The sequence below is a fragment of the Scyliorhinus canicula genome, chromosome 4 (genome assembly GCF_902713615.1).
Source record: "Scyliorhinus canicula chromosome 4, sScyCan1.1, whole genome shotgun sequence".
In the NCBI taxonomy this organism is placed as follows: Eukaryota; Metazoa; Chordata; class Chondrichthyes; order Carcharhiniformes; family Scyliorhinidae; genus Scyliorhinus; species Scyliorhinus canicula.
Genome location: NC_052149.1, coordinates 9983096 through 9995807, shown reverse-complemented (window position 1 = coordinate 9995807; position 12712 = coordinate 9983096). Strand labels below are relative to the sequence as shown.

General features: G+C 49.1%; 1 protein-coding gene across 40 annotated transcripts in view; it reads left to right on the top strand.

Moving 5' to 3' along the window:
- Positions 1-12712, top strand: part of adgrl2a (adhesion G protein-coupled receptor L2a) — a 683083-nt gene that overhangs the window by 635130 nt on the left and 35241 nt on the right. For 15 of the 40 annotated variants that reach the window (XM_038793693.1, XM_038793686.1, XM_038793688.1 and 12 more), the window contains 4 exons: positions 8025-8116; positions 9854-9898; positions 10222-10248; positions 11168-11336. In XM_038793693.1, coding sequence (XP_038649621.1) covers positions 8025-8116; positions 9854-9898; positions 10222-10248; positions 11168-11336 — 333 coding nt within the window. The remainder of the gene's footprint in view (positions 1-8024; positions 8117-9853; positions 9899-10221; positions 10249-11167; positions 11337-12712) is intronic. The other 25 variants (XM_038793695.1, XM_038793694.1, XM_038793699.1 and 22 more) reach the window with 3 other exon arrangements.

Here is a 12712-nt window from a genome sequence, read left to right as displayed (position 1 = left end):
TCAAACCTTCCAATATCCTTCCTGCATCTATCCTGTCAAGCCCTGTAAGAGTTTTGTACTTTTGAATTTGATTATCCCTCTTCTCAATGCCAGAGAATAACGGGCCCGATCTATTTTAATTTTTCCTCATAGGACGATCCCTCCATCCCAGGAATTAGTTTGGTGAACCTTCATTTTACCCCCCCCTGTGTTAAGTATATCTTTCCTTTGGTAAGGAGACTAAAAGAGTACCCAATAATCCCAAGCGTGGACTCACTGAGGCGGTGTATAATTGGAGTAAAATATCTTGGGCGGGATTCTCCGCTCTCGGGAAAAATCGTGAAGGCCGTCGTGATCTCGGCCGGGTTTCACGACGGCCTCAGAGCCCGCTCCTCTCACCGAATTCACCCCCACCTGGGGGGCTAGGAGCGGCGTTCCGTTATTCGCGGCCGCCGGGCCTTGACGCTTGCGCCGAGAATGACGCGACGGCGGCGCCTATGTGACGTCAGCCGGGCATGCGCAGGTTGGCCGGCTCCAACCCGCGCATGCGTGGCTGACGTCACGACGGCTGACAGCTCGAAACCGCGCATGCGCAGTGGCCATCTTCCCCTCAGCCGCCCCACAAGACGTGATCTTGCAGGGCGGCGGAGGGGAAATAGTGCGTCCGATTGAGACGCCGGCCCGACGATCGGTGGGCACCGACCGGGGGCCTGTCCCCTCCCGAGCACAGTCGTGGTGCTCATTCCCCATCAGGCCCCCTACAAGTCCCAAAACGGGCATCTCACGGCGATTTCACGACGACAGCAACCAGGTGTGGTTGCCGCCGGCGTGCAACGGTCGCAAACGGCAGGCCGCCCGGCCCATCCGGGTCGGAGAGTCGCCGTGGAAAATGGCGAGCGGCGATCCTTCCAAGCGGGGGGTGGGAGAATCGCGGGTGGTGCCAGGGGGTCATGAAATTAGTCAGGGGGCCCTCCCGCGATTCTCCCACCCGGCGTGGGGAGCGGAGAATCGTGCCCCTTTACTCCAATAATTAAATCCTCTTTTGTAATAAAGGTCAACATATCATTTGCCTTCTCAGTGGCGTGCTGTACTTGCATGTTAGCTTTCAGTGACTCATGAACAAAGACACCAAAGAAGACCCTTTGAATTCCAACACGCTGTGAGCGGAATCTTACCAGAATTTTCCAAAGTGCCGGGCTGAGACAGAACACTGGCGTGTAACGTTCCAGTGGCACAGACCACTTTTCCCTCCAAATATTGAGCCTCCCTCAACAAAAGAACAGAGTGGCCGCGGTTTACATTGTCACTGTGGTGGGGCGGGACCTCACAGAGCCGGCAATCGACTGAGAACCACTGAGATCGGGACGCCATCTTTGAAGAGTGCCCCCAATCCCCATCGCAGAAGTACTATCCCACTCCGCACATCAATGACCCCGCCTCAGGGCTCCCACAGGGGCTGGCCCTGGCATTGCCCCTGGAACAGGTTGGCATGTCCCAAACTTAGCTTTATGCCCCGGAAGGGACCCCCTCTCATTTGGAAAAACAGTTATTCAGTGAGGGGGGAGTCATGTGATGGGGGGGGGGGGGGGGGGGGTGGGTAATTGCATTTAAAATCATGCAACTCTATTAAAATGTGGTTCACGTCCATCTGTGCTATCGCCGGTTAGGGGCAGGGAAATCGGGAAACGCATCCCTCCGGCGGGAATCGCGTTTCCTGATTCTCGTGGGACTTTCCTCCCGGTTCTCCGAACCCGCGCGAGGCCAGTGCGGGCTAAATAGCTGTCAAAGTGGAAAACCTCACATTCTTCCACATTGTATTCCATATGCCAGATTTTTGCCCACTCACTGAGCTGCTCCACATCCCCTTGAAGCATTCTCGCATCCTCCTCACAACTCAAGCTTCTGCCTAACTTTGTGTCATCTGCAAACTTGAAAATATTGGCCGGGACTCAGCAGAAAAATTTCTAAGTTGATTCGTGGCGGATTTTTCCACAGCGTTTCTCTGCTGGTGAGTCCCCCACCACTATCCAATGACACTTAAGTCACTTTATTGGGCCCTGGGGAGACTCTCACTGATTTTGACCACACTTTCAGCACTGGGGAGCTGCGTTCAGAGACTAGGCTGCCATTTTGAAAGGGCGCCCTGATCTCTGAGTGAGCTTGTGGGTCCCCCGCACGCTCCACCCATGGAAAATGCGGCTCCCCACACATGTGGACACCACCCCACACCCTCCAAGTGAGGACACCCCACTATGGGGTCCCGGGGGGTCTCCCCACTTCGGGCCCCCCCCAAGACCCCTGAAAGCAACCCCCCTTCCAGGTCCCCCATCTGTCCCCCCCACCATCATTAAGCAGGCTCCTATTTATATTATATAGGCCCCTGCTAATATCATATTATAACTGCCCTGCACCTCCCCTCGCTTCAAATCCCCTTCCACCCTTCTTTCATGGGAATGGGTCCCCTTGGGCCCTGACCCTTGGCAGTGCCATCTTGGCACGTGGCTACCCTTGCACTTGCACCCAATCAGTGCTCCAGCCATCTTGGCAATGCCACCCGGGTACCTTGGCAGTGCCAAGGTGCCCATGTTCCAGGGGGAGGCCAAGGGGACACCCTGCACTATCCCTGACCACCCAGGAGCATCCAATGGCTCGGGAGACTCCCCCGGGTATCATTCCGCCTGGTCTATGTTCCTGTGGACCAGTACTGATTGGCGCGTGGCTGCAGCCTGCATGGGGAGGCCGGTGAATCGAGGGAGGCCTGTAGATCTCGGGTAGGTAGGCCTTAAGTAGGTTTAGCGCGGAGGCTGCCGGGCGGCCTGCGGGAGTCCTCTCCCAGGAATCACCAGCCGTGTTGTACTCTCGCTCGAGCGCAACGTGGCCAGGGAATCGCACCCATTACATCAAATCCCCAGCTCCAATTATCAATGATGGCTGGGACCCAAACACTGAGCCTTGCAGCGCCCCACTGGTCACAGACGACCAACATCAAAATGACCCACTTATTCCTACACTGTCTTTCTGTCTGTTAGCCAGTTCTCAATCCGTGCCAGTTTATTATCCCCAATCCCATGTGCTGTAAATTTGTTTATTAACCTCTTGTGCGAGACCTTACCAAATACATTTCCTTATCTGGCCCAGTGGCTGAACTTGCCTGGTGACACTGATAAAATGCTCCTTGGGAGGTTTGACTATCCTCAGGAGCTGCATAAAAACAAAATGTTATTATAAGCAGAGGGTTCCGCTTGACATTGGGCTACGAACTTGGCCTCAGTGTTGGTGACTCTGGGAATGAGCCAGATTATATTGTTCACAGCTCAGTTATATGCCACTCAAGACACACTTGCTACGCTTGCCCACTGCACCCTCGCATGGCAACATTACCCACTCACAATTCATTTAACCCGATGACTGAAGGACACCCAGGAGGGAGCAATATTCCCAACATTGGAATGAAAACAGCGCACAACAATCAACGGGCAGGAGGACAGTACTTGCGACTAACTCTACTTTCCAGTTGCTTTGTCCTCTAAATGAGGTTGAAGGACACAGTTGAGAGGGTGAGGAGGGGTTGGGATAATACTTTGCATGTCTCGGAATAGGGGCGCGATTCTCCGAAATGGAAACGAAGTGTGAACGCCGTTGTGAAACGGCCGCTCCAGCCTTACATCCTGCTGCGGACTGGGGAGGGGGCAGCGCCAACCCGCGCATGCGCAGTGGTGAAGCGCCAACCGACGCATGCGCGTTAGACTCGTGGAACGCTCCGGCCCCAATGCAACATGGCATGTCTGTTCTGGGGCCAGAAGCGGAACAAAGTAGGCCCACGGAGGGGAGTGGCCGGCACGCCGATCGGTGAGCCCCGATTGTGGGCCAGACCTCATCGGAAGGCCCACCCCGCCCCCGGTGAAGGAGCGCTTTTCCCCGCGCCACAGGCCGCCCCCCCAACCCATCGCGCAGAGTTCCCACCGGCAGCGACCGGGGGTGAACGGCGCCGGTGGGACTTTGCCGTTTCTCTGCCGGAGAATCGGCGGCCCGGCCGCGGACAGCGACCAGCGCCGCGCCAATCGCGCCGGCGCAAATGGCGCCCATTCTCCGCACCTCGGAGAATCGCGTGGCGCGATTGTGCCGAATCTCCGGCCCGGCGCGGGGTTGGGAGAATCGCGCCCCAGAGCAGAGGAGGAGAAGTGTGTGCATTCACAGATGCCCGGTAGGGTTTCAAGAGGCAGGGTAGCCTAGTGAAGCTCATATTGTAAAGTATCATAAGCCGTCGGTTATAATATGTTTGTAATGCTGTTCCCCCAAACCACCACCCCCCCAACCAACCGAAGCTCCGTCCCCTTCCACCAACCCCCCCTCCCACTCCAACCATATCGAAGCATGCCGGCTTCCAGTGTTCCTTTGTACTGCTGTGCCTGAGGCCTGAAGGTTATCATATCCATGAACAAACCTGTGCAGACGTAATGAGCATTGGGCAGCCATTAGTATGCCTGAAATGCTTTAATGAAAGCTTGGATCATGGCATGTCAATAGCTGTGCTTATCATTTGGACAGCTCCATCTACACCTTTAATATTTAATTAGGTTCATTCAGAGTTCAGCCTCGCGCACACGCTCCCCGAGCCTTTTTTCTTCCAAGAGCAATCTCTCAGCCCATCGCTCCCACAGAGAGAGAGAAAGAGAGAGAGAGAGGAATGGGCTTTGACTGCATGGCTGGCAGGCAGCAAGCACTCCTCAGGAACAAGCCAGCCTCATTCAGTTGGTAACGGACGGATGGGCTCCAGGGAGGCTGAAGAGAGCAGGAGCATGTTTGGTTCAGATAGGTTATTTTAGAATGGTGTTCCGTTGCTCGTATCTCATTGTATCCATGTCAGCTCTGCAGGCTGCGTGAAATGAATTTCAAACCGCTCCAAGCTCGTGGTGGATGTGATTTGACTGGGCAGGTTGATGGCTATAAAATACACTCTGCTCTCCAGTAATCTGTAGGCTGCAGTTGAACTCTTTAAACTCCTGTAGATTGCAATGCTAACACTTTGCTGTAGCCACTTACCATTTAGTGAAAAGAAAATGATGAGACAATCACTTTATCTGCGTATGTTCATCCACGTGGTTATTTGCAAGATCTTTTGACGGAAAAATAATGGGGGGGGGGCGGGGGGTGACATGGGCTCCAGATTCTCTGCGCTTGCCATCTTCTCATAGCCCCTTCACTAACCACCTGCACCAGCCCCATTACCCTCCTCGAGATCTCCGCACTCCTCCACCCGAGCCTGATTTTGATTGTCTCATCATTGGTGGCCGAGCATTCAGGCAATTAGCTCCGAAGCTCTGGAATTCCCTCCCTCAACCTCTCCACTTCTCCCCTCTCTTCTCCTTTTAATAATAATAATAATCTTTATTAGTGTCACAATGAAAACCGCTTATTGGCACAAGTAGGCTTCGAATAAAGTTACTGCGAAAAGCCCCTAGTCGCCACGTTCCGGCGCCCGTTCGGGGAGGCTGGTACGGGAATTGAACCGTGCTGCTGGCCTGCCTTGGTTTGCTTTAAAAGCCAGCTACCCACTGTGCTAAACCAGCCCCGTGGTAGGCTTACTAGTAGGCTTACACACTGCAATGAAGTTAGAACATAGAACAGTACAGCACAGAACAGGCCCTTCGGCCCTCAATGTTGTGCTGAGCCATGATCACCCCACTCAAACCCACGCATCCACCCTATAGCCGTAACCCAACAACCCCCCACCCCTTAACCTTACTTTTTAGGACACTACGGGCAATTTAGCATGGCCAATCCACCTAACCCGCACATCTTTGGACTGTGGGAGGAAACCGGAGCACCCGGAGGAAACCCACACTCACACGGGGAGGATGTGCAGACTCCACACAGACAGTGACCCAGCCGGGAACCGAACCTGGGACCCTGGAGCTGTGAAGCATTTATGCTAACCACCATGCTACCGTGCTGCCCTTGCTGTGGAAATCCCCTAGTCGCCTCATTCTGGCGCCTGTTCGGGTACACGGAGGGAGAATTCAGAATGATCAATTCACCTAACAAGCACGTCCTTCAGGACTTGCGGGAGGAAACCGGAGCAGCCGGAGAAAACCCACGCAGACACGGGGAGAACGTGCAGACGTTCTTGATATTATTAGCCCACATTTGCAGGCAGGAGACTTAAGCGTAAGGTGATTATTTGTGTGAGTTCTTCAAAGAAGAAGGGGGGAGGGAATGTCAACCATCCCTGTCTTTCTTGTTCGTTGAGTTGTGCCACAGGACTGTCACTCAATACCATTGCCAGCATTTGTTTGTTTCCCTCTCAAAGGCATTCTTTCGATTCATCTCCCTGCAACCTTGCTGTCCTCTTTCAAAACCCATTAATGGCCTCCTTTAATGCAGAAGAATTTTATGCGAGCACATTAAAGTTTATGTGATATTATTAGCCAACATTTGCAGGCAGGAGACTAAAGCAGAAGGTGATTATTTGTGTGAGTTCTTCAAAGAAGAAGGGGGGGAGGGAATGTCAAGCATCCCTGTCTTATTCACTTCTTAATAAATAGGCTGAGCAAAAGAATTTAAGCATTGTAATTGCTTGCATTAGCTTTCTATACTGAACAATGCCAGAAAATCGAGCTACATTTAGACCAAATCTCCTCCGAACGAGCTTCAGGCAAGAGCTGCTTGGGTTTGCCTGTTCACTTTTCACAGGGTCCTGTGAGCTTGTGCACAAACCCTCCGGTTTGACCTCTTCCTAATCATGACAGCAAGTCCATAGCGATATGAATAATTTCTAGGCGCTGTAAATCCCTCATTCTATTTTAAAAGGTGTCTGCATTGGTTCCTGGAGTGTAAAAGTAACATACCGTAAAGCGAACCCGTTTTGAGTGCTTAGTTTCTGGGAGTTTTAATTTGAAAGGCCGAATGAGTGTGTCGAATCGTTGCATCTCCTAACTTTGCGGTGGTTAACATTCAACGGTTGGATTTTTCTCCTGCAAATTTACTGCAGTATTAAAACCGCACAGTCAAAATGAATGCAAAGCTTGTATTTCCCTCAGGAATGAACCATGCAGCTAAGCAGGCAGGAAGTTCAACTCTCTTTTGCTCTTTCAAATCTAAGACTTCTCATTAGTTACATAATAAAATTGAAAACAAGCCCTCGGGAGTGTCAATTTACGGGCGCGAGAGCAGGAGGAGGCCATTCAGCCCCTTGACCTGTTCCACCATTCATTCAGACCATGGCTAATTAGTCTCCTAACTCAACAGAATCATAGAGGTTTACAACATGAAACAGGCCCTTCGGCCCAACTTGTCCATGCTGCCCACTTTTTACCGCTAAGCTAGTCCCAATTACCTGTATTTGGCCCATATCCCACTATACCCACCTTATCCATATAACTATCTAAATGCTGTTTAAAAGACAAAATTGCGGGGGGGAGTAGTTTAGGTTAGAGTAGGGGGGTAATAAGGGTGGGACCTGTACGAAAGGTAAACATTTTTTGCACTATGTTTATGGTTTCATGCATATTGTCTATTTTGTTGTTGTTTCTATACCAAAAATACCTCAATAAAATGTTTGTTAAAAAAAAAGACAAAATTGTACCTGCTTCTAGCTACTATTTCTGGCAGCTCATTCCAGACACTGACCACCCTCTGTGTGGAAAAACTGCCCCTCTGGACCCTTTTGTATCTCTCCTCTCCCAGCTTAAACCTATGCCATCTAGTTTTAGACGTCCCTACCTTTGGAAAAAGATGTTGACTATCTCCCTTATCTGTGCCCCTCATTTATAGACCTCGATAAGATCATCCTTTCAGCCTCCTCCGCTCCAGGGAAAAAAGTCCCAGTCTAACCAGCCTCTCCTTATAACTCAAACCATCAAGTCCTGGTAGCATCCTAGTAAATCTTTACTGCACTCTTTGTAGTTCAACGATATCCTTTCCATAATAGGGTGACCAGAACTGTACCATCTCTATTGCCGTTGTTCCACAAAAACCTCAATTTTGAAATGTTCAATCAACCTCCCACCACGCTCTCGGGACTCAATCCTTAATTTTGTTGACAGGTCAACATGATCTTCTTGGGAATCACTGTGGTCAAAATGGTGAGGCACACACCGACATTGAAACCAGACTCCAGCAGGTTGGAGAATATCAAGTAAGTGATGGGAATTGAAAAGGGAGGGATGGGGGTCGTTGTGGTGTGGGCCACTGCCGTTTTAAACTCTGCTTCAAATGTTTTTCAATCAACTGGAGGGGTGGGGAGGTGGGGCGGGAGAGGAGGCGCTGGTTTTGGACGAGACTGCGGCACTCCGTGACGTCCGGTCCATTCCCTCTGCACCAACCACAGCCGGGGCTGACTCAAATCGAACCTCGTTCATGAAACATCTGAAGGTCAGAGATGTTTACCAGCAATAGCGGGCAATTTCAGGACCCGAGCAGAGTGTAAATCTCACACTTGGGGCTCGCGTTTGTCAGAAACCGAGTAATTTAATCTGGATTTTACAAACGCCGTTTGATGTTTGTTTGCATATTTTCCCTGATTTAATGGAGTTTGTTTTTCTAAATGGCTTCCTCCTTCCGTGCTCTGCGGAGTGTTCCTTTGTAATCTCGCATCCTTAAGCGACTTAACTGTCTGTTTGCTCACAGATAGAGAGGCTGCTCATTGTTTCTGTGATAACTACAGGCTTAGCTTCTCTATTAAGTGCCGACAGCGCAGCAACGTATGATATTTGCATAGAATAATGATGGGAAATATTGCTTGATAACGATATTGTGCGGTGTGAGAAGTGCAGAACTAACGGCGGCTATGATCACGGGATGTACCTGCTGATGGGATGGTGGAAGTAGATTCACCGGTAACTTCCAGCAGGGATACATTACTGAACAGGAAAACCTGATTGCAGGGCTGTGGGGAAAGAGGGAGAGGCAGGCATTCTCCGAACCCGGTTGCCAATGGGAGCGCAGGATTTGGCGCTCAGCCGAAACTCCATTCGCTGCAGCCGGGCCGGAGAATCCCAGTCGGCGTGGACAGCCTGAGAATGGGGCCAATTGGACACCTCCTTCAAAAAGCCAGTACATGGTGGACTAACTAGGTCTTCTGTGCTGTATCATCCATTATTATACTTGGCATAAAAGAATGAAAATGTGTTCTATAATGGCGCCGAACCTATTCCCGGTACAATCTATTAGCAAAAGTAGCTTTTAAAAAAAAACACGTTGCCCGCGTGCTATACTTTGAATAATTTGTGACGGTTTAAAGGATGCAATTTTCATTTCCACCTGTTAGAATTTTGCTCTTTTTATAAAATGCACCAACACAGCCTGTATCACAATGTATTGTCCAGCCTGTGACAAAATATTTGAGTAGAGCAAAAATCTGAGCCTTTGCTGACGGTTCTACTTGGCACCGTTACAGTGTGACTGGCCCACTTTGCTGCCTGTCGACCCCCCCCCCCACCTCCCCCACCCCTCCCCAGCTGTCAAGTCAGCGTCCTTGGGTCTCTGGGATCGATGCATGGAGCTGCAGTGCATGTCACGATCAAATAGCCAGCCAAGGCTAGCTCGCTGGCTGGGTTTCCGCACGGCAAAATTAGCTGCAGAGGCCTTGCAAGAGGTCAACACCATAGGGGGGGGGGGGGGCTGTGTGTGTGTGTGTGGGGGGGTGATGGTTGGGGAGGGGGAGCGTGGGGGAGAGAGGAGAGTTGGCATCAAACGTGAAACAAATGTCATTATTTAAATAGCGCTGTCGTGCTTGAGATTGATGTTAGATGGCAGGATATTTTGAATACCACCTTCAATGCATGCTGCATGTAGAGAGAGAGCTAATCTATAGGACCTCTCTCTTTCTCTCCATTTTCTCCCTTGCCCTTTCGCTTCTTCTCATCCACACCAGTAATTACCGTGTATGCGATGGCTACTATAACACAGACTTACCAGGGTAAGACGGAATCATGCATACAAAGAAAATCTATTATTAATGCATGATTTAATAATTGTGGCTTGAGTAACATTTTGACAACGTAATAATTGCCTTCATTCTAGCCGCAAGTTTTATAAACTTTTCTAAAACATGTACGACCGTTCCCGTATTAGAATACTTTCTATGTATCTAATAATCAACATTTGCCTTTTTTTTATATTTCGAGAAAACACTAATTTCTTAAAATATAACGATGTGAGCGCTTGCTTGAAATTCATTTTGCATTCAATATTGTCTAATTTTTATTTTTGTCTCTTTTTTCTGCTTATAATGCATTCTAGCTATGAGGATAATAAGCCACACCTCAAGTAAGAGCATTAGCCCGCAGCTAAATATACGGGACCACTTTATCTTTGCTTCCCTGCGCGAGTTTTTCTTCACGTTCCCCACTGCTGCTTTTTACCCCCCTTGTAAGGATTCCGGAGTAATGAACGAATCTAACTCCACACACAAAAATGCAGCAGTTCAAGGGAGAGGCCCAACTACTCCAACCATTTCAGGGCAACTGGGGATGAGCACTAAATAAATGTCACCCTTTCCAACATCAACCTCCTTCTGAGAATTTTTATTTTTTAAATAAAAGGACTTCTGTTCCAAATGTATCTTCCAGTAGTTTTAATCTTGCACGATCATGTGCAGTGAGAGATACATCACCCAAAAAAAATCCCAAAACTAAAATCGGCCATTTTCTTTTAGGCCTCATGCATAAAATTAGGCTCGGGGCTTCCCCCTGTTCCTTGGGCTTACTGAGATTTTGTAGACTGTTTCATACAGCCAAACAGTGTAACAATACATAAATTCCTCTAGTTTTGTGGTTAAAATTCCTAATCTGCTGCTGTAAATGAAGCCATTTGCTGAATTGAGGCAACATCTTCAGTAAAATCGAAATCCGAAGCAATTCATGTCAACACATAAAATTGACGGCGACTAATGTCTCACAACGCCATTTCAACTCGAGAGTTTTTTTCGTCTAGTATCTCTACTGGCTTACGGCGAAGGTCAGTAACAAGAGTGGAAATTGAAAGTGTCCCTCCTTAAGGCTAAGCTATGAAGTGATAGAAAACTGGTTAGAATCAAGCTTATAGAAGGAGAGATCATACACATCTTAATCTGCTTATTGGAGAAGGTAGCCCTTTTCATAATAAGAAGTGAAAGCTGCTACTGCGATATGTCTTTTGACGTGGTGTTTCGGCCTTAACCTAAGCTGCTTCATTTGTTTCTCCCCAGGTCTTGGGTTCTGGGTGCTTTTGCTCTTCTCTGCTTACTTGGCTTGACATGGGGATTTGGACTGCTATTCATCAATGAGGAATCGGTCGTAATGGCCTATCTCTTCACAATATTCAACGCTTTCCAAGGAATGTTTATTTTTCTATTTCACTGTGCTCTTCAGAAAAAAGTAAGTGGCTCCTTCTGTAAACCCATGAGTAATTAGAGCAGTGTCTTTTAACTCTCTTGTATCTGGGGCAGTGCTGCAAATACTGAGATAATTGCAGAGGACGCTTCTCGGAAATACACTGATGCAGTTTTACAGGCGCCTGTGAAAATTCCCCCCCCCCCCCCCCCCCCCCCCCCCCCCAACTCTCACACGCACAGACTGATGCAGTCTTACAGACTCCTGTAAAAACTCACTCACAAACGCTACACACATGGAAAAAAAAAAACTGACAGGAGTCTCACCGACTCCTGCAAACATTCATATACACATGCACACTTGGCAATACAGTGACACAGTCTCACAGACTCCTGTGAATATTCACATGCACACGCACATATGGGCACCACTTGAAAATATTGACATACTCCCAAAGGCCCCTTACAAATGTAGATCCACATCTGAAGACACCTTGTAAATATTGACACATTCATGGAGATGTCTTAAAAGTATTAACACACTGATGGAGGGATCCCTGGAAAATATAAGTCACATTCTCGGGACCTTGGCACGCACCTGTGGAGCCCACACCTCTCCCACGTAACTAGTGACACACACCTGGGCCCCTTTGATCTGTGACGACCCTGGCAACCCCTCGTCATAGCTTGAGGGGACCCCACCCCCCCCCCCCCCACCCCCGAAAATCTTGACCCACACACATGGGCAAAGAATTCTCGAAAAGGTTCTTCACGAATCCCACGCGGACAGTTTGAAAACCTGCGCCTTAGATCATAGAGTGGTCAAATCTAATTGTGTATTGATTCCTCAATTTAGTTTTGAGATCTGTCAAGGTGTTGTTTTTGGTGGATCTGACCATTCTGTTGCAAGCAATGACATGCAGTCCTTAAATAACGTTTTCCCAATGTCATGAGGGATCTGGATGGAGTAAAGAAGGGGGAAGAATTTCTATTCGCCGGGAAGGTTGGAGGACGCAGGTTTAAGATAACTGGATGAAGAACCAGAGTAGGGAAGATGAGATTTATTTTTGCACGGTGTTATGATCTGAAATTAACTGAGAGGATGATGGGATCATAGGACTGAGGTGCAGGAGTAGTCCATTCATTCAGCTCCTCGAGCCTGCTCCGCTATTCAATAAGATCATGGCTGAATCTGCTTATGGTCTCGACTCCATACTTTGCTGCCTCCTCCCCCCACCGCCCAAGAACCCTTGAATTCCTTGTAAGTCAATAACATGTCCAACTCTGCTTTAAATATATTCAATGAACATGCCTCCACTGCTATCTGGGAAAGAGAATTCCAACAACTGATGACCCTCGGAGAAAAGACTTCTCCTCATCTCCATCGTAAAAAGGAGACCACTTATCCTCAGACTCCCCCAC